The 26,227-nt window shown below is 55.1% G+C and overlaps 1 protein-coding gene across 18 annotated transcripts in view; it reads right to left on the bottom strand.

Moving 5' to 3' along the window:
- Nucleotides 1-26,227, bottom strand: part of MYO7A (myosin VIIA) — an 85,435-nt gene that overhangs the window by 34,267 nt on the left and 24,941 nt on the right. For 12 of the 18 annotated variants that reach the window (XR_012423550.1, XR_010580932.2, XR_012423552.1 and 9 more), the window contains 19 exons: nt 24,654-24,671; nt 23,114-23,298; nt 22,423-22,544; nt 22,200-22,342; nt 21,833-21,946; nt 20,787-20,940; nt 19,693-19,769; nt 18,937-19,056; nt 18,104-18,246; nt 16,888-17,098; nt 16,230-16,365; nt 13,073-13,179; nt 7,948-8,085; nt 5,918-6,076; nt 5,368-5,460; nt 3,200-3,294; nt 1,616-1,700; nt 790-1,008; nt 239-346 (listed from right to left, as the gene is read on the bottom strand). Coding sequence is in view for 13 of the 18 variants with exons in the window: in XM_065528755.1 (XP_065384827.1) it covers nt 239-346; nt 790-1,008; nt 1,616-1,700; nt 3,200-3,294; nt 5,368-5,460; nt 5,918-6,076; nt 7,948-8,085; nt 13,073-13,179; nt 16,230-16,365; nt 16,888-17,098; nt 18,104-18,246; nt 18,937-19,056; nt 19,693-19,769; nt 20,787-20,940; nt 21,833-21,946; nt 22,200-22,342; nt 22,423-22,544; nt 23,114-23,298; nt 24,654-24,671 (2,427 nt within the window). In the remaining 5 variants the exon portion in view is untranslated. The remainder of the gene's footprint in view (nt 1-238; nt 347-789; nt 1,009-1,615; nt 1,701-3,199; nt 3,295-5,367; nt 5,461-5,917; nt 6,077-7,947; nt 8,086-13,072; nt 13,180-16,229; nt 16,366-16,887; nt 17,099-18,103; nt 18,247-18,936; nt 19,057-19,692; nt 19,770-20,786; nt 20,941-21,832; nt 21,947-22,199; nt 22,343-22,422; nt 22,545-23,113; nt 23,299-24,653; nt 24,672-26,227) is intronic. The other 6 variants (XM_045371251.2, XM_065528759.1, XM_045371248.2 and 3 more) reach the window with 1 other exon arrangement.

Below are 26,227 nucleotides of genomic sequence, written 5' to 3'. Positions count from 1 at the left end.
CAGGGTGTTCTCTCCCAGCTAGAAAGGGGCTGCTGAGGGCCTGGGTCTCTTCCTCTGGAGCCACCACAGCCCTCGGTCCTTTTGCATGGCACAGGACCAGGTGCCCAGTGAGAGCTCAGGCAACGCTGGCCGAGTGGGTCTAGTGCAGCCACTCTGAAGGGTGGAAGGGGTGGAAAGAAGGCTGCGGTGCCGGGTGACATGAGCAGCCAGACGAGGCGCCTGGAGGCTCTCGGCTCACCTGATGCTTGCGCTCCGCCTCCTCCTTGGCCTTCTTGGCACTCATCTCCTTCCGGAGCTTCTCTTCCTCTGCCAGCCGCATTTTCTCAGCCTCGAGGCGCCGCAGGTACTGAGGGAAGGGGGCATCCAGGGGGCATGGAAATGTGTGTAGCTGTTGTTGCAGGGATTCCTGCCAGCTCCACCCACCCGACTCTGAGTTCTAGAACTGGGCATGACTTTGCCAAATAATTTGGCAGATAGGACAAGTGAGGTAACCAAGAAATTCTCTAGGTTACCCAGCGGGTTGGAGGCACCACTGATCCTAAAGCCCGGCCAGATCTGCCCCGGTCTCTCAGAGATTCCCAAGAGTGACTGAGGTCCCAGCCCTGCCCTTGGCCAGGAGGATGGAAATGAGGGTATGGTCCCAGGTTTGTGCACTCCTCAGAGCAGGCATAACCACAGGTCCACCCCATAGGTCCCGCTTCCTGGCCAACACCTGAGGGTGATACGTGGACACTCCCCACCCAGGGGTCAGAGGTCTGCTGATTGGCTGCTACGGACTTGCTCCCTCACCTCAGCCCTGAGGCGTTGGTGCAGCCTGCGGGCGATCATGCCCCGGGCATAGGCCTGCACGGTAAGCACAGCCCAGAGGCGGTGGCGGAAGGCCTTGCGCACCAGATAAGCGCGGCAGCGGGCCTGGAACTGGATGATGCGCTGGCGGGCCAGGCGGTACTGCTGGTGCAGCTTCCGGGAGCGGTGTAGAGCCTGCAGCCGCAGGAAGCCCAGACGCATCTGCAAGGACAGCCACCCCGTGCTCAGAGCCTGCTGTCCCATTCTAGACTGACCCTGCCTGCAGAAGCTTCCACGGCACCGGCCTCCACTCTCAGACAGGCACCCCCAGAAGGCATGGCCCCGTCTCCTCTCAGATTAGGCCCCCCCCATCGTTAGAAAGTTCTGTTTCCTCTCAGACAACATATTTTTAGGTGACCTTGACTCTCCCTGAGTTGGGCCCCCCTGAGAGAATACTAGATCAGGAGCTGCAACCAACCAGTCTGCTTCCCATTCAGCCCCGACAAGCCCTAAGCCCAGCTGCTGCACAGAGGTCCATGTGACCCAGCCACTCCCAGCCCCATCTGAGATCTCTCATAATCCCAGAGTGCTCCCAACACCCAAAAACACTCCAGAAGGAGAACAATACACATTGCTGGCCAGCTGGAAGAAGCCACAAGAGCCAGATTCAGACTTTGGGCTGGAGGAATGGTAGTGGCTGGCCAGGGCAGTGGCAGGAGGCCAACGAGGTCAGGTTGTGCTGCCTGGGTGCAGGCCAGTCCCGCTGCCATGGCAGCAAGGCTGGGTTCAAAGGCCTGTTGGGGCAAGAGAAGCCCATGGGGAGGCTCACCAGCCCGTAGTTCTTCCTGCAGTTGTGACCCCGCCAGTGCCTCTGGATCAGCGTGGCAGCGTTCTTCAGCTTCAGGAAGTTAGACCTGAAACAGCGGGAGTGGCGCGGGTAAGCAGTGTCCAGAGGCAGCCAGGGCACAGGTGGGTTTGGGATCACGAGGGCATGCTGAGTCCTGGCTCTACGACTTCCTAGCTATGTGACCTTGGGCAAGGCACATAACCTCTGTGCCTCAGCTTCCTCATCCGTACAATGCGTAGAATAATGCTTGCCCTGCCTGCCCCACAGGCCTGTCACATAAGCCTATGAAGGTAGACATTCAAAGGTATTTGTTGAATGAATAAATGTATGAAAAAATAAGTAACTAAAATAATATAAAGATTAAAAGCTTTGAACAGTCTAACTTCCTCATTTTATACATGAGGCAACTGAAACTTGATAGGTTGGGACCAGAGCCTGTGTCTTCTGACTGACCCTAAGTGAGCCCATTGCTGTTCCCCCTGCACACAGCAGGCTGCTTCTGCAGGAAAACAGTCACCTTTGGCCTGATAGAGGACAGAGACCACGCACAGACAGCAGGGGTCTGCTGAATGTAGAAATAAATAAAGGAAGAGTGAAGGATGGGTATGTCAGTGTGCATGTGGGCCAAAAAGTCAATGCTTGGAGACACACATAAGCAAATGAGCAACTGTGGGAATGGGTGGGTGGGTGGATGGATGAATGGATGAGTGAATGGGTGGGTGGGTGGGGGGATGGATGGATGGATGGGGGAATAGGCGGGCGGATGGATGGATGGATGGATGGATGGATGGATGGATGGATGGATGGATGGATGAATAGGTGGGCAGATGGATGGATGGATGGATGGATGGATGGATGGATGGATGGATGAATAGGTGGGCAGATGGATGGATGGATGGGTGAATAGGTGGGCAGATGGATGGATAGATGGATGGATAGATGGGTGAATAGGCAGGCAGATGGACGGATGGATGGATGGATGAATAGGTGGGCGGATGGATGGATGAACGGATGGATGGATGGATAGGTAGGTAGGTGGGTGGGTGAATGGATGGATGGATGGGTAGGTGAAGGGAGAGAGTGACCATATGAACTGCAAAGGGGTGTGTTGCAGGATTTTCGCAGAGCTTTAATCACATTTTGGAGTCAGTCCTGCACATTTGTGAATTGTCACAGGTGTACAGATATCCTTTACATAGAATATGAGACACATTTTGTATTCATAATTTATAAAATCTCAAATTTCCTCTGTGCAAAATTTCATCAGCATCTGAAATGAACAGTGGGTCTACATGTGAGTCTCATGTATCTACATGTGAATGTGCGTACGTAGGTGAATGTATTGGATTATTTGGCTTACATGGCACAATGGGTCCATGTAAATCATGTATCTATATTCCTCTGTGTTTACATGATCATGTGTGCATGCTGTGCATGTGTGCACTTGTTTCATAGGTGAACATGTTTTTTTCCTAGTGTTCATGCGGGCAGAGCAGAGGAGAGCCAAACACCACACGTACACCTGTATGTGGGCTGAGGAGGGGAGGAGCTGGTGGGAACACGCACCTGTCTTTGAACCCCCGGATGACCTTCTGGAGGAGGATGACTCTGTCAGTGATGGCTTTGTCCCGCTCCACTTCCAGCAGCATGTCATGGTGGTCCTAGGAGGCAGAGCTCCTGAGCAGCACCCCACAAGGTCTCTAGAGCCACCTGCTCAGTCCCAGCTGGGGCCTCTCTTCCTTCACTGGGAGCCCAGGTCTAGAACTCAGTTGGGTCCCATGAGCTCCCAGCTGGCTCTGGCTCCTGGGGCAGCCTCCCACAGCCACCAGGACAGACAGGGGTTGTGGCTGTTTCCCAGAGGCCCAGGCAGGACAAATGGAGCAGAAGGTGCCTAGTCTCTCTGGATGGGGTCGGAAGGCCCAGTACGCACACACACCGGCTTCTTCCCTATCATCAATCTGCCCAAGCCCCCTGCTTCTAGACGCCCCTGTCACATCAGTCCCTCACCTGGGCTGGGCTGTCGCCATTCCTCTCCTGAATCTTGGCAGCAGCCTCCTAACCAAAGGTCTCACGGCCTCCCTGGCTCCCTCTCCGGCCCTCCACAAGCAGCCAGAGAGACCCTCCTAAACACAACCTGGATGGTGACCCTACAGTGACACCTCATGGTTCCCCAGGTCGAGCCTGGGTTCCTCACCCTGGCACTCAAGGCCACCCATGATCCAGGGTGTCTGCCAACTTTTCCAGCCCTCTCTCCTCCTCACCCAAGACCCCAACCCTCACTCTAGTTGGACAAAACTTCATTGGTTCACTTAATACATAAGAATTGAACGCCTCCATGTGCCGGCACTGTGCTAGGTGCTGGGGAGGGGAGGGGCTGCCACAATGAACCAGGGAGACATGGCCCCTGCCCTTGGGGAGGGTAGAGTTTCATGAGGGAGCCACATCCATCAGATAATCACAGACACACAGGGCCCTGACAGAGGAGATGCTCAGCTAAGGCATTCTGAATGAATGAATGAATGGATGAATGAGCATGTCTAGCCTCTCAAAACCATGGCCATATTGGAAGAACCTAGCAGTGTAAGTCAGGGGCTGATGGCGCTCCTCCGAGTTCCCTGGCATTAGATGCCATCGTGATTCCTGCCTTCCCCACTTTGTCCACACAGGGGCTTGGCATCAGACCCCCCCAGACTGGAAGCCCTGCTGCCTGCTTCCTAGCTGCCTGGCTTCGGGCAACTGACTTCTCTCTGAGCCTGTGAAACGGGTATATTTTCTTCTCTACAGGACTGTTTCAAGGATTAAATTAGCTCATGGATGAAAAGCCCCCACCCAGCGCCTGGCACATGGAATATGCTTTCTGGCTGACCACTGTGGGAGGCACAGGCAGGGAACATTCATCACATCTTGCTAATGAGGAAATGCAGGTGCAAGGAGAGAAAGGGCCTAGCCTGAAGCCCCTTGGCTGGAGAGGATTTAAAAGAGGCCACAGGCTCCCTCCAGTTCAGAGCTGGTTCCTGTCCCTCCTGCAGCTGTCCTGGAGTGTGCAGGCCCCACCCCCCACACCAGAGGAAGGAGCCCTGTCATCCGGGACAGCCAGAAATCTAGCACAGCGGAAATGCAAATGGGGAAGCCCAGCGCTGGGAGCTTGCACTGTCCCTGCTGTGGCTGCCCTGCCACTGCCAGCTCCCAGCCATTTCTCCAAGGCTGTGACTCCGTGACTCCCACAGGCCCTGCTTCCTGCTTCCCTCCCCAGCTGCCCAGGCAGCAATGGGAGCTGAGCTCCCTACAGAGTGACGGACAGGTGGAATGCTGTGGACCCCAGCATGGGATGGACCCTGCCAGGCAGGAAACCACAGGAAGGAACCTAAAGATACACTCAAGAGACCCCACACAGGGACACCCCAATTTACAGATGGGAAAATGAGGCTCAGAAAAGGCCCCAAGGCAAGCAGCACCCCCGCCTCCCTGCTGTGGGCCTGACAGCCAGCCCGCCCCTGGCATGTGCTTTGTAACCTGTGGTCAGTGCGCTGACCCTGCTCCCAGGTGGTAGATGATCTCAAGCACCACTTACCCTTCCCCACCGGAGAGACCAGATCCCACCTGCTCCTCCAGCCACACCATAGCCCGGCAGGAAGGATCTCAAAGCCCCAGCACTGCCTCCCTCTCCCGAGCACCCCAGCCCACATGATGGGAATTCACAGTGCCCCAGGGCAGCCCAGGGAAGCTGTGCTCACCTTCAGAAAGATCTTGGTTTTGCCTATCTGCCAGTCATCGTGGGTGCCCAGCACAGTCTCAGCCATGCGCTGGCACGTCCCGCGAAGGTCACCCTGGAGTGGGGATGGGGGACACAAGGGAATGGGCAGTGTCTCCAGTGGGAAGGCCCCCGGAGTGTCCCTGAGGCTGGGAGGCAGGGCTCTTCTCCAGCTCTGCCCCTGACTCAAAGTGTGACCTCAGCTGGGTCCTGCCTTCTCTGAGCCCCAGTTTTCTCCTTAGCTCAGCTGGATGGTATGATTGCAAAACCCTTTCTCACAACTGACATCCAGGGCCCGCGTGGCAGCCCTGGTCTTGTTCCTTACACCACCATGTGTGAAGTCCTCACTAGGTGAACATGGCAACTGAAGCCTACTGATGCATTCCAAGACCGGACCCCCAATTTTCCATGCTGTACCTGAGAGGATGAGCAGATGTCAAGTCCCGCTCACAGTCCTGATAAGAAAATTGGGATCCTTGCCCAGCCAAAGCTGGGACCCTCCTCTCCTGCCCTCTGTGCACTCAGCCCTGTACCTGCTTGTAGGCTGGCTTCACACCCGGCAGCAGCACGCGGTACCGCTCCACGAACTCCACGAAGCTGTAGCGGATGGGGTAGCCAGCTCGGCGGATTCGGATGGTCTCCATCATCCCTGAGTACCGCAGCTGGCGCACACACAGGTGCCGGTCAAACAGCTGCCGGGCAGACAGACAAGGGCATCAGGGCCAAGGCTCCTGCTGGGAGGCAGCCCTGCTATGCACTTGACCAACCCAGACAAAGGCTCAGAAAGGCCAAGTCCACATGGCACGGGAGGAGCAAAGCTGGGACAGGCACCTGGATCTGCAGCTCAAATCCACAAAATAGCATAAAGTGAGGCCTGTTGTGGCGGAGTCGTGTGCTTTGGAAGCACACAGAAGACATAGATTAATTCCTCTTGGGACACCCAACAGGCAAGCTTCATGGAGGAGGCGTCTTTATCCCCCTAACGCTGACAGGAGGGAGAGTATTCCAAGGCTGGAGGGGGTAAGCCTGTGCAAAGGTGTGGAAGCCTGAAAGCGCAGGACTTTGTTGGGAATCTTGGGGGAGCTAGAGAGGCTGGTCCAGGCCAAGTTATGGCTGTGCAGGTGAGGGGTGCTCTGCACAGCCCCAGGGAGGACCTTTCACACTGCAGCTATCGTACATCTGTGGTTATTCAGACAACGTTCTAGCTGCCTTAAGGAAGCAGCACATTTTTCAAAGGGCCCTGGGGTTTGGTTGGTGGAGGGGCTGGGGAGAAAGAGTACAAGGCAGGTGCTGGGCTGTGAGGCTGTGGGGCTCTGTGAGGGCCTCATCTATGGATGCTGGAAGCCAGGGAAGGTTTAGAGCAGGGAGAGACTGGGCCAGGTCTGCATTTGAGAACAATGTCACTGGGGTCCAGGGGAGGCAGGACAGGAGGCGAGGGAGGCAGGAGACCCTTGAGGAGGCCGTTGCCAAGGCCCAGTACACAAATGCTAAGGACTGGCCTGAGGGAAGGGTCCCACTTCAGAGCCAGGGAGACTGTGCCTGACTGCCCTGGTCTCAGTCCCCTACACCCCCTGCATTACAGGGAGAGCTCACTGGAGCCCTCTGCGAACCTCAGGCCCCTGCAGACCTGAGTCCTAAAGGGGTCAGGCCTCATCCACTTCGGCGAATGTTTTCCAGGCAGGAGGCAGCGGGAGGGGACAGTCTTGCAGCCTGTCAGCTTCCGGAGCCTGTTTCCTCTCTCTCCGGGCCACTTTCCCCGGCCTTCCTTCCCTGCGCAGATCCCGAGGCCCCAGCTTCCCCTGCGCCTCCCTGCAGGCCTCTGGGTAAACAACCCTCCCAGAGCCTGTGCTGGGGAAGGAGAGGGCTCGCAGCGAGGTGGCTCCAGCCTGAGCCCCTTAACCTCCCTGAGCCCCCAGTCCCACATCTCTAACCTGGGACCGCCACAGTCTCTTTCTCACGGGCTGTTTGAGAAGGCTGAAGGAAGCTGTGGCCTGTCCATCCAGCCTATGCTGGGCACACAGAAAGGGCCCAACAAATGTTATTCAGAAAAGTCAAGAATGAGAATATCCCAACCAGATGGAGGGATGGGGGAGGCTTCCAGGAGAAGGTGGTGGTTGAGCTGGGCCAAAGGAGAAGGGGACTTTCAAAGAAGCATCCCTAGCAAGAACCACAGCTGCCAATCACTGGGCACTTGCTGGGGCTGGGCATCTGCAAGCATTATTGCATGGAATAGTCTCAGGAGGTAGGGATGGTCAGTCCCATTTCCATGTATGAGGAAACTGAGGCGTAAGAGAAGAAACTGCCTTGTCTGCAGTCACCCACTTGTAAGTGGTAGAAGCAGGATCTGAACCTGCCGCAAGCCCCCTGCAGAGTCTAGGCTCTTTCCAAGGCACCTGCTGCCTCCAGTAAATAGGGGGCCTTGTTTTGTAAGCTCCCAGGGTGCCCCCAATTCCCTAAAGGGACAAAGTCTCACATCCTTCACTCCCACCCTACCTTATTCTTGACAGAGCTCCTCCACATCACCCTAGCTGCCACCCGCCAACCCCAGGCCAGGGCTGCTCACCATGGGCTTCTTGAACTCATTGGGCTTGATGCATCGCACAAAGAAGGGCTGGCAGGCACCCAGCGTGCGCATCAGCAGCTCCAGCGACCGCTTGAACTGGCTGCTGAGTGTGGGCGAGCGCTTCCTGGTCTCGGCGCCCTGGGGGGACGGACGGCAGAGATGGGAGGGGCTGTGCCTGCCCCTATCCAGTGTCCCAGGAGCCGCCCAGTAGGAAGCGTGAGGGGAGGTCAGTGGGTCAGGGTTTGAGGGACAGGGCGGTATTCGAAGTTTTCCTGCAAACTGCCTCTCCTCACCGTCTGAGCTGGAGCCTGGACCCCAGATACCCCTCCAGGAAGCCTCCCAGGACTTCCAAAGGAACCAGCTCTGGGCCAGGGGGAAGTGAACCCTACAGGAAGATCTCCGCACTGGGAGTCGGGAGCCTGCCCCTGCCCCTGCCCCTGCCCCTGGTGCGCTGGATGACTCTGAGCAAGGGGCAGCCCCTCTCTGAGTCTCATCCTCCCTTCCCTGCATAAAAGAGTAATCGGACTTGGTCACCTCAGGACCCTGAGGTCGTCTCTAGAGACAGGGGTTAGACAAACCTAGATTCAAGCCCTGGCCCACCACTTCCTAGCTGTGTGGCCTTAGGCAGGTCACTAAATGTTGCAGAACCTCAGTCTCCTAAGTGGAGGTGATGCCATCTATCCATCTGACCAGGCTGTGATGAAGGTCAGAGGTCAGGGCATATTTCAGTAAACAGCAACCTGGAAAGGTGGTGCCGCCTTCTGGGAACCTGTGGGCAAGTGCGAGGAGGAGGGGCGGGAGCTGCTGGTGACCTCTCCCCTCCCAGGCTTAGCTGGCAGCAGCAGGCTAGGGGCGGGGCAGGCCTGGCTAATCCTCCTAAGGAGGCACACAAGCAACTTCCCCCTCATCCCCGCACTGTGGCACCGACGCGGCCAGGGGTTCTGTGCTCCACCAGCCACTACCTGGGTGATCCTGGCAGCCAGCGAGCACCATGCACCTCCCTGCCCTACTGGGGTCCCCTCTGAGAATACTGTGGAATGAGGTAAAGCCCTGAGCCACAAACAAACAGGAAGCCAAACGGCAGGACTGATGGGAACTGGACACAGAGCTCAGGTTCTCTTCCAAAGCATCTTGATGAGTGTCTTCCTGGCAATTTTCATTTGGTTGAGAATTTTGTATTTTATTTTATTAAACGTCATTTGGTTAATATTATAAGATTTAATATCTTTAGAGTCACTATTTCATCTGATATCCTGTATCATCAAAAATCAGGGGTGCAGATGTAGATATGTAAGGTATTTGGGGGGACAAAGGTGTTATGCTCATACTCAATTTAGGAAATATGCCACCAGACTGTGATGAGGCCTTCTGAGAAAGAGCCAGTGCCTGCAATTCTGAAATCTGCAATGCTTTCCAATTGCGTTGTATTTGGAATATATGCTAGGATTTTGCCCAGGGAAGCTGCGGAGTATTTGCAATGTGGTAGGGTGGTGGTCAGATCTGTGGCTCCCGGGATTGTCCTCAACTTGATCCAGCAGGAGCACTGGGTGACCCCAGTCACTGGAGGGGAGCTATTCAAGTTGGGCTGTACCCAGCCTGCGTTAGGGCCCCTGACATGAGTACACACATACGCATGCACACACACAACACACACACCCCTCAGCATGCACACACACACACACACAAGGAGCTCACGCGTACCACCACGTGCACACACACGCACACGCATGCCCTTCTTTGGTCTTGGTCATCACAATAAAACTACTGCTTTCTGCCCGTCCTCCCAGCTGGGCTCAGAGCCCCATGAGGACAGGACGGGTCTGCCTCTATATTGCTGCGTGGCCAGGACCTACCTGACACAAGTAACAGTCAACACTTTGATCTACTGAAGTGCTGTTGAACTGGTTCCTAGTGACATCCATGGGTTCACAGAAACTGTCCACCTTCCCGTTGCTCCAGCCAAACATCTAACAACTGTCCACAGTGCCTCTTCTGTCACATTCAATATATTAGCAAATCTTACAGGCTCTACTTTCAAAATATCTCCAGAACCTGACACCTTACCACTTCCTTCACCGTCAGCCTGGTCCCAGCCACCAGCGTCGCTCTCAAATTCCTGCAGCAACCCCCCAACTAGTCTCTTTGCTTCCATCCCCCACACTCCAGGCCACCCTCCCCTGGAACTGGGGAGTTAGAGAAGAGGAAAGAGTGGCAGAGCCAAGAGCCACACCTGCCTCACCAGCACGGCCACCCTACAGCACAGGCCCTTCAGACAGAGACTCTTCTGGGTGCTGGGGCTTCGAGTGCCTGGGACTCTTCCACTCTCAACACAGCAGCCCAAGTGAGGCTGCTAAAACAAAACCATGTCCTTTCCCCACCCAGAACCCTCCACTGGCAACTTGATTCACTTGCATGAAGGCACAGGTCCTTGTAGGGACCCACAGTGCCCCCAAAGGAGCTAGTTCCAGGGGCCTCTGGTCTTTACAACACCTGTTCCTACCCCTCCAGCCTCCTCGCCCTGCCTGGGATGCACCTGGGCTGCAGGCATAGGCTTGCAAAGCACCTCAGGGCATCTGTGCCTGCTGTCCCCTCTCCCTGCAAAGCTCTTCCTCCGGAATGTGGCTGGGCACATTCTTCCTCACCTCCTGCTCAGCTTCTCAGGCAGGCCTTTCCTAACTCCCCATTGAAAATCACAGAGCCCCACCGCCTTATTCCTCCCTTCTTAATGTTTCCCTATGCCGCATCTCACCATCTGATACACTGTAGCTTTTACTTATTTATTGGCTTTCTATTTACTATTATTTTTGAGACAAGGTCTCACTCTGACGCCCAGGCTGGAGTACAGTGGCACGATCTTGGCTCACTGCAGCCTCGACCTCCCAGGCTCAAGCCTCTTGCCTCAGCCTCCTGAGTAGCTGGGACTACAAGTGTGTGCCGCTGTGCCTAGCTAATTTTATGTTTTTTGTAGAGACAGGATTTTGCCATTTCGCCGAGGCTGGTCTCGAACTCCTGAGCTCAAGCAATCTGCCCACCTCGGCCTACCAAAGTGCTGGAATTACAGTTGTGAGCCACTGCACCTGGCCTTGGCTTTCCAACTATCCCCTCTTCTGCTGGAACTTAAGTTCCATAAGGACAGAGACCTTTTCTGTTTTGTTCACTGCTACGTCCCCAAGACCCATGACAATGCCTGGCATATAGTAGGCACTCAATAGGTAGTCAACTGGGTTTCTGATTTGGTTTTATTTCATTGAGGGGAAAGGCTGTCCTTCCTGGTATTTGCTGTTTTCTGTGACAATCTGCAGATAGGGATGGGGTAAAGGTGGAAGTGAAAAGTCCAAAGCCTCCCCAGAAAGGACCTGAGAGGAAGACCCCAGAGCGTGATGTGAAAGGGGCTGGGAATTCTCAGGCAGGAGGCCACCTGCATAGAGTGAACAGGCGTCTCTTGGGCTTGGGGCCCCAGGATATATGACTGGGCTTTGGCATTAATCAGGGGGTAATCAATGTCCTGGAAGAGCTGCCTTCATCACAGCTGGACTTGGCCCTTGACCAGCAAGTGCTGTGGTGTTTCAGAACTCTGCCAGGCAGGCAGGAAGGAAGAGGGACTCAGCACCAGGCCAAAGTGGAAGGATGTCAGTATTTGGCAGAGAGGAAATGAAGGTCTGAGGAGAGAAAAAGAGGCAAAGGGGTTGACAGCACTATGCTGTTGCTAAGGGGTACCCAGCACCTTTGGGATCTAGAGCACCATGGGAGCCACAGCCTGAACCAGAGCTCAGGACACAGCAGGGCTGCTGTTTCAGGCCTAAGGAGGTCCGGGGAATGGTGTCTCCTAGTCCCAGCTCCCCGTCAGAATGCTGTGACCTGGAATGAGTCATATCCCCTCTCTCAGCCTCAGTCTCTCATCTGCAAAATGCAGAAAATGCCACCTGTCCCTCCTGCCTTGCAAGGTTATCTGAGCATCCGACCAAGGCATGGCTGTAGGCGCCCACTAGGGCCTGGTGGAAGGACCAGGGATTGATGCCTCCAAGGGGCCTTAGGAGACCTGTGTTCGAGTCCCTGCTCTGTCCCTGGTTCCCAGAGGACCCTAGGCAAGACTTGCCCCTTTTCTAGGACTCAGTTTCCTCCTTGAAGAAAGAAATGCCTACAGCACACACAACTCAAAAACCAAACACAAAAATCACTCCACAAACCACTCCACACAAAAACACACTCCAAAAAAAGGAGAAAAAGCCCAACCCTTTCCCCGAGCCTCAGCACCGTGGGGGCTCGGGACCAAGCCCCACCAGGCCGCTGGGGTCTTTTACCTTCACAGCAGCTGCTGAGTGGCGCAGAGTGCCCGATGAATAACCACAGAGAAACTACAACAGGAACCACGGTGCAGAGTGAGATGGGGAGAGGAGGGGCAAGGAGAACGTGGTGGGTCACAAAACCACTCAAAATCCACCACGGAGAGAGGGGGACCCTCAGGGAGAGGGCTGGGGTCCTGGAAGCTCTGTGATGTCTTGATGGTCCTGAGGGCAGGGGACCACCAGGCACCTGGACAGGCATGGAGGGGGCGGGGGCTGTCTTCCCCGTGAGGCCTTCCATGCACCCTCCAGGTAACCATAGGACAGGAGGAAAATATGAAATAAAAACGCATGCAACCCTGCAGGAGAAAATCTATTAGACCCTCACCCTAGGGCCTAAGGAAAGGCGGAGGGGGCAGTTCTCCCACTGTCTGATGGGATCTGCAGACATGACTTCTTTGCCAGCTTCTCTGAGTATCCACACCCACCCCACATCCTTCAGGCTGGACGTGCTCTTTCTGCCTGTGCTCCCTTTAGCAGCTGGGTTCCAGGGGGTGGACCCCCACAGTAAACCGAGCCCTGACCAGTTCTGCTCTGTGACCTCTCAGGTGACTCTTCTCTGGGCCTTGCACCCCAGCCACATCTCCCAATTAGTACAATAAGAGGACCAGATGGGAACAGCTTTGAGGCTCCTCCAGGCCCCTCCTGGAGCCACAGCAAAGCTCCATACCCATTATGTGGCCAGGGGGGCTCAGATGAAGCTATTGGACAAGGGCAGGCCTCAGACCCAGGCCTGGCCTGTGGGGGCCCTTCCCGAACAACGGAAACCACGCCCAGCTTACCATGGCAACGTCGGCCTGGAATATCTGCTTGATGAACTTGTTCCTGGAGGAGTGGACCAGTTGGATAATGTCCCCATGCAGGGTGTCTCGGTTCTTCTCCAGGAAGCCTGCGAGCAGCAAACAACAGTCACATCTCACCAGCTCTGGGAGGACCTCCCCAAACCCACAACATCTGAGCCAGAAGGAACGTCAAAATCCACTAGTTCCACCATATCCGTTTCATGGTGGGGGACCCTGAGGCCTGGAGGGGACAGAGACTTGCCCAAGATCACAGAGAAAGTGAGGGGCCATCTCCCCAACAACACAGCTCCCCTCTTCCAGACCTGTTCAAGAAGGGCAGGGGGTCTCAGTCTCCAGGAGAAAGCAGGCCTCCTTCCTGACCAATCACCCCAAAGCCACCATGAGTCTTTTGAACTAAGACATCAAAAGGCCTTGTTAAGTAAGTGTGTGACCTGGGAGAGAATGTGTGTTGATCTGGTACAAGCTAATATTAAAGGAATTCATTAAAACCACCTTGTGATTGGACAGTGTGTTATGTTTTACGAGGACCCCTCACAGATCCTTCTATGTGGGACAGGTAGGGATTATGTCCTCTGCCCCCAAAGGGAGAAAACCAATGTTCAGAGAAGCTAAGTGAGTTGTCTAACATCACCCAGTAAGCCATGGGCAGAGTTAAGACTTGAACCCAGGATGCCGGTGCAAAGGAGATTCTCTGCACCCAGGACCCAGGACCCAGGACCCCCAGGAGCCTAGGGAGATTCTCCCGCACCACACAGACCCCAGAGAAGGCTGCCACTCACAGGGACCAAGGAGTCGGCAACTGGTTAATGGGGAGGGGGTTGGTAGAGTGGGGCAAGAGACAGGGTGTCCAGGGACTGCAGATGACTGAGGGGGAGTGCCACTGCACAGAGTAGGACAAAGGCTGCCCATGAATGGCAGACTGCACAGAGAACCAGTGCTAGGCTGCCCGCCTGGCACCTGGGGAGGGGGGAGTTGCAGGGTGCATACAGGAATGGAGGGTGGGCCTTGCAGTGGGATGTAATTGGGTTCTCATTAAAGCTCTGACAGACTCACTATGTGATCCTAGAAAGACCCCCATTCTGGGACTCCAGGTTCCTTAAATGTTGGGTGGGAAGGACACTGCCCACAAGCTTGCTTCTCTTCAGAACACCTAATACCGCCCACTTCATAAATCCACAGCATAAATAAGATGCTGTATTGAATAGGTTCTTTGTGAACTAGAAAATGCTGGTAGAATTCTTTCCAGTCATTTAGTCTCGTTTAACAACCTTAGGCAAGCCATTTCCCTTTCTGGGCTTCAGTTTCCAATTCTATTAAGGTAGATGACCCTTATGTTCCCTCCAGACATAGCATTCTATGGTTTTATAACTCAGCATAGAGATTACTCAATTATCACTTCTGTATCCTCAGCAACATCATGAAGCCTGGTACATAATAGATGCTAAGAGCATACTGGTTGAACTGAACAGAAAAATACAATCCTCTATTACTCCAAATGAAAGACCAACTTGTTTGCACGACAGTCCTTCAAACTTAATGTCTGCTTCCTTCTTCCAACAATAAGATTGAATCTCACAGTCCGGTATTTTAAGGGAGCCTGAGCCGCCATCAGATTCTACCACTGCACCCTGGCTCACTGATACACTGCTGACTTCTGGACCAGTTCAGCAAGGGAGTAAGAAACGGATGGGTTACAGCATGTTTGAATGTCTTTGGCCTTTTAAAAAAAAAATTAATTTTTAATTTTTTGTGGTACATAGTAGGTATAGATATTTATGGGTTAATTGGCCTTTGACTATGAGTAAGATCCCTTGAGGCTGTATGGCAGGGCTCAGGGTAGATACAGCCCATAACTGATGCCAATTTGAGGTTGGCCCTTTATACCAGGGTGGGTGGGAAGGGAAGTCTGCAGTCTTTTGATAAACCCTGTAAGAATTCCAAGTGAGATAAGCCCATGTTCTGACCACTCTTCTTAACTTCCAGCTTTAACATGAACCCAGTTGCATGTCCTCAGGGGAAAAGAAGATGCATGGTCTTCAAAGCTCATGCTTGGTCTTGTTGCTGAGAGTCTTAGCGGGTAACTGGGCCTGTTCTAGGCCTGACTTTGAGCCTAATGGGCTATGTTGTATCAGGTAAGGACAGTCAAGCCCCCACCTTGTTCTGAGCCTCAGTTTCCCTAAATGTACAAACAAGCATTGAGCCCATTCAAAAGAATTGAAAGCAGGGACTTGAATACATATTTGCACACTAGTGTTCAGAGCAGCACTGTTCACAAAAGTCAAAAGGTAGAAACAACCCCAAATGTCCATTTGCAGATAAATGGATAAGCAAAATGTTTATCCACACAATGAAATACTATTCAGCCATGAAAATGAGGGCAATTGATACATGCTACAACATGGTTGAAAATTAACGACATTATGCTAAATGAAACAAGCCAGACACAAAAGGACAGTCATGCCTTCACCGCATAATGACATTTCAGCCAACTATGGATACAATAGTGGTGCCTAAGATGGTAATGATGTATTTTTACTGTACCTTTTCTATGTTTAAATGCACAAATACTTACCATTCTGTCAAAACTGCCTACAGTATTTAGTACAAGAACATGCTGTACAGGTCTGTAGCCTGAGGGCAATAGGCCATACCAGATAATCTGGCTGCGTAGTAGGCTGGACCATTTAGGTGTGTAACTATACTCTACGATGATTGACAATGACCAAATTGCCTAACGACACATTCTCATAAATGACATTAAATGATGTACAGCCATATCATATGATTCCACTTATATGCGGTACCTAGAATAGTCAAACTCACAGACAGAAGTAGAACACAGGTTACAGGGGACTAGGGGTTGGGAAAGGAGGTATCGCTCCATGCATGCAGAGGCTCTGTTTGGGGCGGCGAGAAAGCCCTGGAATTAGCAGTACTGGATGTGCAGCACTGTGAAGTACTTAATGCCACTGAATCCAACACTTGGCCATTTTAGTCAAGTGTGTGTGTGTATATATATATATATAATCACAAATTTTAAAAATCTTTAAAATTCCGGATATCTTATTCCTGGGCTGGAGAAGGGGAAGGCAGGGCTACAGGCAGGGAGCGACAGACAGCTGGCAGCCCTCTGTACCTTGGGTTTCATAGTAGACGACACCTGCAAAATGGTTGATGCCAAACTGGGTCTCGTGGTTGTTCTTGGGGGGAATGTAGTTCGCATTGAGCTTGTGCTGGGAGTTCAGCTTGTGTAACATGGTGGTGTCCGTGCCCTGGGGAGTGGAGGGGCAACTGTGAGTCCACCCTCTCCTCCATGGGCCCCACTCCCCTCCCTGCCCATGTCTTTGTACCCTGTCTCTTCTTCAGGAGCTTCCCCTCCCTTTATTTCTACCTCACATAGGAGCTCTCTGGGCCCCCATTTCCCCAACTCTTAAGTGGATGAATTGGAACTACGCAACTTTGAAAGTGCATTCCAGTTTAGACAATTGATTTCCCAAGACTAAAATCATGGGTGCAATCCCATCTCCCCCTCCCCAGCTCTGAGATATATGCTGTGTCCTGAGCACCCATTCTGTGTCAACTGCGTGCTTGGATCTTCATGGCCTGGCCCAGGACCCCGTGGACTGTAGGTGATTCCCAAATGGCAGATGACTGTACTTGAATTGGCCCCAGAGCCACCTTGAGGGGTGGGTATCATTAGTCCTATTTTGCAGATGAGGAAAGCTGTGGCTCAGAGCAGGGAAGGAAGCTGTGCATGCCCAAGACCCCGGGAGGTGGCGGCAGGACCGGCCCACCTTGGGGAACTTGCTCTCCTCATCGATGAGGGAGATGATATTCATGGGCTTGTTGGCGATCATGTCCAGGGCGTCCTGGTTGTCGGTGAACTCGATGTGCAGCCAGTCGATGCTCTCCAGGTCATACTCCTCCTGCTCCAGCTTGAACACGTGTCTCACAAAGAACTGCTGCAGGTGCTCATTGGCAAAGTTGATGCAGAGCTGCTCGAAGCTACAGGGGCACAGGGATGGGGTAAGGGTGTTGTTCAGGCCCCACCCTGCAGTTCAGGGCCTGGCTCTGCCTCCACCTACAGCGTGGCCTTTAGCAAGCTGCTCCCATTGTGGACTCCAAACTCTGAGGCAAGGGGGTTTATCAAGTCCACCTCCCTCCAGGTGCAGAGGAGGACATGGAGGCCCAGCAAGGGCAAAGGACTTGTCCAGGGTCACTCCGTGAGCCAGAAGGAGAGTTAAGGCTTTTCAGGACCCTTTCTCTTGCATGATCAAGCCCTGGGGAGGGCTGGGGATTGGCACGTGGGCACCCAAACCCCAGGCAGATTGCCTGGGAGAGAAAAAGCCCAGACGCTGGCTGGTGGGCCGTACAGGGATATTGAAAGTGGCCTTGGGAGGTGGGAAGGGGGCTGACAAGGCTTGGGAAACAGCCCCGGCTGCAGACAAGACCGAGCCACGGACACAGCCCTGTGTGTTGAGTGTGGTGTTTTGGTGCTGGAGGAGGGCTTTGAGACATCCAAACAGCACAGGAACTGACATGACTTGCCAGGTCCTGACTTCCCAGCAGGAAGTGGGGCTCCAGGACCCACCTGTACATGACACACCCATCAGCCCCTCACATAGCCCCTAAAAGGCAGAGAATCCCAAGGGTGGCTGAGACCCCAACACAAGTGTGGCTCAGGCCCAGCCTCCCTGCTTTGAGACACCTTGCAGCATGGATCTGGGCAGATCAACAGTGGCCAGCGGGGCCTGGAGACCAGAGGTTGCCTCCCCAAGTGTTCAGGATGTGTACAGCCTCCTCGCAACCCCAGCCAGGCTCAGCTGACCTTGGGGAGGTGAGGGACACAAGGGGATGAGAAAGAAGGGGAGAGGGTCCACCGTGATGGTGGAACAGCCTGGCAGAGTGTATCAGGAGGCAACTAAATGTGCTTCACAAGAGAGGGACATGATTATTTCTTATGTCCATATTGGGGAAGGAAATTCCCATGAGCAGAGCCCCATGTGGTACCTGTTCACAGCAAAGTTCTCGAACCCAAAGATGTCCAGGAGGCCGATGGACCTGCGAGAGTTCTTCACATCCTGGGAGGGAGGCTTGTAAATTGCAGCGTTGATCTTGTCCACAATCCACACGAACAGCCGCCCGTAGATCCCCTGAAAGGCAGCGATCAGCCACTGGCACCAGCCACACCCTTCCCTGGGGGACAGGCCAGGCTCGTGGACCCTTCGTGGCCTCGCTCCAGCCCTTGCGTGGAACAAAGTGATATGTGGAACCCCCAACCCTTTACTTAAGCTGTTCCCTCTGCCTGGAGCCCCCTTCTCCTGCTTGAACAGTTCCTACACATTCTTCAAGACTCTGCTGAGATAACAGCTCCTCTCTGAGAAGCCTTCCCTGACCCTGCAGCCGGGGAAGGAGCCCTCCTTGGGGCTCTCATCTCTCTATCCAACCCTGTTTATCTCTGAGGTCCCCGAACACAGCCCAGGGCCTGGTGTGGTGGGTGAAGGCTCCATGAATGGCAAACGTGTGGCTGTAGAAACAGGACCCGATCCAGCCCCGCTCTTCTGTGTCTTCTACAGAAAGACCAAAGAGAGTAACCCGGGGCTGGGAACAGCATGGCTGATCAAAGCAGGCCAAAAGCCAAGGGCCTGGGGTGGCCAGAGCTAGGAAGGTACCAGAGGAGCACAGGCACCTGGGACTCGAGGAAGGTCGACTGTGGCCCCGGGGCAGGCAGGGGTGGCGACCCAGACGTCTATCCGCCTCCCAGGACTCCTTGGCACCTGCCCATCAACAGCCCAACTTCCCGAGAGTTAGGGCGAGCAAGCGGCCCCTTTCTTCCGGCCCACCTTGACGAAGGCGTCGCGTACGTCCAGTGCCTGCTCCCTGCTCAGTGGGGTGGACACCGTCTCCCCACGGGTGATGAGGGTGCGGCTGGTCAGGCAGCTCATCAGGTCTGGGGGATTCACCTGGTGCAGGCAACACCCCTGGTGCTCACCATCCAGCCTGCCCCTTCCCTCCACCCACAACCAGACCCCTCCACTTTCCAGCACTGGCCTGGCCCAAACCACTGCCTCCACTAAGCACGCCAGCCCCAGGGCCCACGGCCAAATTCTCCCCAGCCATGGAACCTGCCCTGGTGTTGCCTGGAAGGAACTTCTGTCTCCTTGACAGCCCTGCTTAACTCCCTCCAGCATGTCACCTGTCCTTTCTAGGACCATCCCTAACTGCTTTATTCATCCCCGTTTTCCAACCCTAGTAAGTGTTTGCTAAAAGACAGACAGACTCAATGCATTTGATCCATGGACACCAGTGCCCTTTGCCCAGATGTGGAGATTGAGGCCCAGAAGGCAGGGATGACTCACCCAGGGTCACATAGCCCAGGGCATCGCAGGGCCCCCACCTGCCCCATCATCCCCAGGGCAGCTCCTCCAGGACCTGTGCCTAGCACAGGACCTGCATACAGTTGCTTCTCCATATTGAACAGAACTCTCCAAACCAGAGGGTCCCAGCAATGTGGTTCCCACATCCCAGCCCCCAATGAGCTTGAACTCAACCCTTTAGACAGACAGAAGTCGTGGAGGGGAGAAAGGCTGGGCACTGACCTCAAGCAGGGATGCAGCTGTGGCCAGCGACGGCGAGAAGAGGACCTCACAGGCATCCAGATTTTCAAATGTGCGGGCTGTTAGCAGTAAGGGGCACAGCATCAGGGGAGGGAGTGTGGGCAACAGGGGCAAGGGGACTGTCCTAAGAGGACTAGGCTGTCACTCCTGCTGCCGGGGTCCTGCCCTGTCTAGGGAGGGCATCAGCACTGTGACTAAATGCTTCCCCGGGTCAAGGTGTATTTGATTAATGTTCTCACCATGAGACTGCAGGCACCATGAGGGTAGGGACCATGTATGCCCCGCACATGGCACCATGCCTGGCATTCAAGGAACAGACACTGGTTGTTGCAGCTCTCTCCCTACTCCCAGGGCTCTTGGCAGCAACACTGGCTCCTGTTAGACAAACTTTGGATTGCCCGTCCCAACATGTGCTCTGTTCTCAGGGCCTTTGCACAAGCTCTTCCTTCTGTCAGCTTACATTTCCCTGTGTCTCTTAGTCTTTCAAGATGACTAGACTGTGATCTCCTTAGTGCTGGGATTATTCATTCCCTGGACACATTTCCTGGGGCTCCTACTCTGCCTGGGGACCATGCTGGGAACCAGAGGCAAGAGCAGAGTGGGACCCGCCACCTGCCTCAGGGGACCACCTCCCAGCCTGGCACACAGTGGGTGTCCAAGAATGTTAGATGAGTGAACATGTTCCCTTCCCTAGCCTTCTCCCTTTCCAAAGATGGCTATCCAGTCACTCACACCTTACAATGATTAGTTCAAAGATAAACCCTCTCTCTAAGACACCTGACTTTAAAGAAGAAACCAACTTTGAAGTGAGTCTTAAAGGGTCCATAGACAACTCCCAATATACTTTAACTGTACCTCTCCATGGTGGACTGTCAGCACAGCGACACTACACCCAACGCTGATTTCAAGCTAGCAGACCTGTTCAAATCTACCCCACAGGCGAATTCTTCCCAGCTTCCATCCCAAAGAGGGCATGTGTTGGGACAGAAACTGAGCCACCAATACCGTGTGGGCAGCAAGGCACTGCACTGCCCTTGGCGCAGGGGTGGGGCAGGGCAAGGGCAGCGCAGCCTCACCCTCATACTGCAGGTTGCCCAGGTGCAGGATGGCGGCCAGGAGCTTCGAGATCTCCCAGTTCTCGGTGTCAGTGAACATGAGCACCTTCATGGCGGAACGGATGTTGGCGTACTCCTGGCTGTCCACCCGGCCCTCACAGGTTATGCAGTTACCCTGGTGGGCAGGGTGGGAGAGTGGGGTGCAGGAGGATGTCAGTGTACCCCCAGAGGGGCAGTGCCTGGCTGCCTGCCCAAAAGGCCCTTTCTGCCTGACAGGCCAGGCCAGCCTGGGGCCCTGGGCGCTGACCTCACCCGGTGAGCACCACAACTCCTCCAGAAAGTCCGGAGGCTCTGGAAAGCCCGGGCTCCCCAGGAACTCATTCTCCACACCTGGGGGTGCTGGTGCCCCTTCTTCCCATGAAGAAGAGCAGGCAGGTCACTGATGCCAGGCCAGCCCCTGTTGCCCACCTGGCAGTCACAGCACTTAGGCCCTACTAGGCTCCTGTAGCCCCCCCAGGGATACCCACTATCAGGGATTTGACCCCCTAGGCAGGTACTGCCTGGTGGAGACAGAGGAGAGAGGTAACTGCATACAAGCAGGGCATCGACGGGGGCACACCGCATTTTCTATGTGTCTACAAGATGTGTGTGTGTGCGTGCACGTCTGCACCAGCCAGCTACAGGAAGTGTCCAGGGTCACCTGTCACACCTACAACACACACATGCACATACACGCATATGCTTCAGGTGCCGTAGCCCACATGTACGTCCATGTGGCCTGGCCCACCCCAGCCCAGCCCAGGCAACCAGACATGGGCTCTCCCCAAGGCTAAAGGAGTGGTGCTCCCCAAGCCAGCCTGCCATGTGCATGCCCCAAGGTCCCCCACCCTTTGCTTGGTGGCAGCAATGGCCAGGGGCCCACTTCTCCTTGGTGTCCAGACAAGCCAGCAAGAAGCTGGCACCTGAGCCCTGTGACCAGTGAGACCTCAAGGCTGAGTCTGCAGCAGCCAGCTCCCTGCAATCCTAGGGTGGATGCCCCCCTAGCCAGGTGCCCGCCTGCGCCTCACCATGGCCAAGTAGTTGTAGTCAGAGGCCTGGCCCAAGCCCAGCTTCTTCTTCTGATCTTCACTCATGCCCTCCAGCATGCAGTAGAACACGTGGTAGTTCCTTTCATCTGGGGCCTGAAAATGTGGGCACAGTGTTGGGGGCCAGGGGAGGCGGGCTGGAGGAGGCCATCAGGATCTAGCCTGGGATGATGGTCTACTATTTTAACAAACGGCTTGTGAAGAAGCCCATCGGTGGGTTTCATGGTGGGGTTTCCAGCACAGAGGCAAGCAGGCAGCAATACGGGCAGGTAGGGGAGCATCAGGGCCACACAGACCCCTGAGGCCAGGGACCTGGGTCTATTCCTGCATCCCTGGGGCTCAGGCCCACCTGGCGACAGACGCGCGACTTCTCCAGCAGGTACTGCTCAATCTTGGCGCCCTCGATGGCGCCCCGCTTGTTGAAGTGGATGTCGATGTACTTTCCGAAACGGCTTGAGTTATCGTTGCGGATGGTCTTGGCATTCCCGAATGCTGTGGAGTGAGTAGGGTGTCACTGGCAAAGCCCTCTCCCGCTCCACTGCCTGGTCCCACCCTCGGAACCCTGGCCCTACCTTCCAGAATGGGGGTGGCCTCCAAGACCTGCTGCTCAATCCATGAGTGTTGTCCACTGATGGCTGCCAGGAACTGCAGGATCAGCTTTGTGCTCTCCGTCTTCCCAGCCCCAGATTCCCCACTGCAGAGGAAGGGAGTGGCAGGACCTGTCACAACCTACAGGGACTCCCCACCCAACTGGAACTCAGCCCAGGCTGCACCATCCACCAGCTCCCCCATCTGTAATACCGGCTGACAATATGGACCCTCCAGGGCTGGGGCAGGGCTCAAGGGCCCAGTGCTCTACCGCATTCTCCTTCACCTTCATTCAGACACAAACACCCCTGCATCTGTACTTGCCATAGAGAACAACGCATATTAGATGTGCAGTCAATGCTCTGTCTTTTACCCTCTGTCCAAAAGAAAATAGGAGCCTGAGATGTCAACTGACCACAACTTAACAGGAGCCAGCAGTAAACAAGGCTGGCCTCAAAAGCTAACGTGAGCTTTGGTAGCGTAGAGATATAATACCTGAGAAAGGGGAGGTGATTTTCTACATTGTTACACAGCACAGAGTACATAGGTCTGGTTCCTGAGGAGCTTGATGGCATTTCCGATAGCACGGGCAATCCCTAGAGGTATCAGCAGGAACCCACAGCTGGAGCTCTAGGTCCTAAGCCTGGAGCTCCACACAGGTGCTGGGCCGCCCACCTGATGATGCAGCACTGGTCACGGCTATTGCGTTTCATGTTGAAGTAGCAGTTGTCAGCAATGGCAAAGATGTGGGGGGGCATCTCCCCAATCTTCTTGTTGGTATACTGGCGGATGTGCTCTGGTGAGTAGATGGAGAGCAGCTGGTAGGGGTTCACGGCCACCAGGATGGAGCCCGTATACGTCTGTGGGCAGCAAGAGATGGGGAGCTCACTGACTCTGTGTGGGAGACTCTGACTCTAGAAAGCTTTTGGGCTCTGCTCTGGAGGGAAGAGTCCTGGCTTTGGAGTCGTGTGGGTGGACCTGGAGCCAGAATCGGGCCTCCTTAGGAGCTGGGGCAGGGCCATCCATCCAGCACTGGGTCTGGCTCGGAGTTAGTGTTCAGTGACATTTGATGAAGAGGTAGGTGGTGTCTCTACGCCTAGATTTCCTTCTCTTTATCTGTAAAAATGAGTATAACTGCTTGTGAAGATTGTGGGGATGAATGGTATCTTTTAAAATTCATGGCACACAGTAGGTACTCTGCAAATGCTGACTCCCACCATGGCCTTCAGGCCCTGTATCCCAAGCTTTTGGAGTGAAATTAATCAATGGGACCATGTCCGGGGGGAGGCCAGGTTGGTGAGGGAGAGGGGTGTGAGAAATGAGCTATAAAGAGCTGAAGGAGCTGGGGTAAGTGGCTTGGGGGCTGGGTGGGCCCCACTCTCTGTAGCACTGCCCCAGGACAAAGGGAGATGCTGTGCTCTGGGGGAGAGAGCACCTCCAGTCATCCTGCGCAGTGTAGGCACAGGCGCCAGGTGCACCTCAGATAGCCTTAAGGGGGTTCTCTACTTGGGCTCCTCTGTTAGTGCAAAGATCAGCTGTCTGTAGGCAAGGCTTCCTGTTGTGGGCTTGGGGTCCTGCCACAGGGGACAACAGCCTGGCCCTCCTGCCACCAGACCAGGGTGAGGCACTCAGGGTTACTTCTCCCTCCTCCCACCCCATGTCTCAAATTTGAAAAGGTCAGGCAGGCCTAGACCATAATTGGCAGTGGATGTATTGATATCTGGGGCCTGGAGAGGCTGAAGAAAGATGTCCAGGGGAGGTGACAGTCCACCCTCCCCCTCCCATTCAGGGCTCAGTGCATCACAGCAGAGCCGCAACTATGCCCCAGCAGCCTCAGCCTACCGTGGCCATGCAGAGAGCTGACTTCCCTGGCTGCAGGCACTGCATGCTGGGGGAAACGCCCACCCTGGGGCCAGGTGGGGCCAAGACCCAGCCTCCAGTCCTGGCCTTGGCTGTCCTGGACCAGAACAGCTGGCCAGAAACTGCCCTTCTCTGGGCCCAGGAAGACCTTCCTTTCCCACCTAAGCCTCTTCCTCCAATCAGCCCATGGAGGGAAGCACTTGAGCCTCACTGTGCTGACCTACTAACCGTGCCACGAGAGCCAAGCAGGAAGAGCTAGGGTGGGGTGGGGGTGGGAGGCTGGAGGGGAGCAGCCAGGCCAAGCAGGCAACCAAATAAGACACCAGCTGGAGCCGGCTTTCTGTGCCACACTCACCCGCCCTCCGCAGTTGGTCTGAGGTTGCAAAGTGCAGAGCAGAAGAAAAGGAAGCTGGTCAGTGGGGAACAGGGGCTATAAGAGCATTTTCCACGAATGGCACCCACATGGCCCAGGGCTGCTGAATTCTCAGATCAGGCCCTGCCCTTGGACCCCTCAGGCACGGTCCCCTACAGCTCGGCCCTGCCCAGCCGTGGGAGCTGGCTAGATTCTGGTGGAAACCTGCATCAGACTAGGAACCAGCCCCAAAGAACGTCCCTTTGGCAAACCTCAGTTTGCTCATTTGTAAAAGGGGAGGTTAACACCCACTTCCCTTGGCTGTTGTAAAGACTAAAGGGAAAAGACATAATTTTGCCAGTTGCCTGGTACATAAACGCCACCTTCCTTTCTCTCTTTTGAGGCAGAGTCTCGCTCTGTCGCCCAAGCTGGGTACAGTGGCTCAATCTCAGCTCACTGCAACCTCCATCTTCTGGGTTCAAGAGATTCTCCTGCCTCAGCCTCTCGAGTAGCTGGGATTCCAAGCATGTGTCACAATGCCCAACTAAACTTTCTTCCTGATTTCTTCTTAATAATGTGATGCTCAGCCATCTGGCCCATGATCCCCACACAGCACAGGCTGATGCCATGCAGCCATTCAACAACCCTCTGCTGAGACACACGGGGAGGCTGGGGTGTGAGGGCCCTGATGGAGGCACCTAGATCTCATGAGGTAGGGGTGTAGGGGAGGGAGAGCCAGGGGGCCCGCCCGCGGGTAGCAAGCACAGAGGCGTGAAAGGGCGTGACATTTGGGAGGTCTGCTGCTGAAAGGTCACCCCGGCAGTTGTGGGGATGAATGGTAGTCACCCAGGCTGGAGGCAGAGGCCGTTTCAGACCTAATGGACCAGCCTCCGGGAAGTGGTCAGAGCTTAGTGGAGGGAGGCCCTGGGAGCAGGCTCCGTGGCCACGTGCAGGGCACGGGCAGTCCAGAGAGGGAAATGGGGGATGCTGAGACGCTCTGAGTAGCTGGCCCAGGGCTGGGGCTAGGCCTTCTCCCACCCATGGCACCCACGGCCTTCTCCACCCTGCCCACAGCCCAGAGGGTCCTCCTGCGCATGAACCCTTCAGCCCTGAGCCTCCTGACATCCCTACTTGATGCCACTGGCACGTCCAGACCAGAGCTCCCCGTTCCCTCCAACCCTGCTCTCTCCAGCCTTCCCAACTTGACCAACAGCGTCACCACATCCCTCGCCCAGGGCAGGAACCTGGGGAGCCCCTGGACACCCCTCCATCACACCACTCCCACTCTCCATCTGCATGCCGCCTCCCTGGCCAGGCCACGCTCATTTCTCAGCAGCCCACTGCAGGTGCCTCCCCACTGGGCTCCCGGCTTCCACACTCGCCCCCACAACAATCTATCCTCCACTCAGAGCTGCGCCAGCTTTTAAAACATCTAACCACATCATCCCTGCTGAAAACCCTCCAGCGGTTTCCCACAGCCTCCGGACAAAGTCCAAATGCTCTTCCTGCCCACAAAGCCCCAAGCCCTGGCCCCTGCCACCCTCGTCAACCTCAACCCACAACCAAGAGGCTCCATT

This window comes from Macaca fascicularis, chromosome 14, assembly GCF_037993035.2.
Source record: "Macaca fascicularis isolate 582-1 chromosome 14, T2T-MFA8v1.1".
In the NCBI taxonomy this organism is placed as follows: domain Eukaryota; kingdom Metazoa; phylum Chordata; class Mammalia; order Primates; family Cercopithecidae; genus Macaca; species Macaca fascicularis.
Note: the sequence above shows the minus strand (reverse complement) of the source record. Positions and strands in the feature narration are given on the sequence as shown.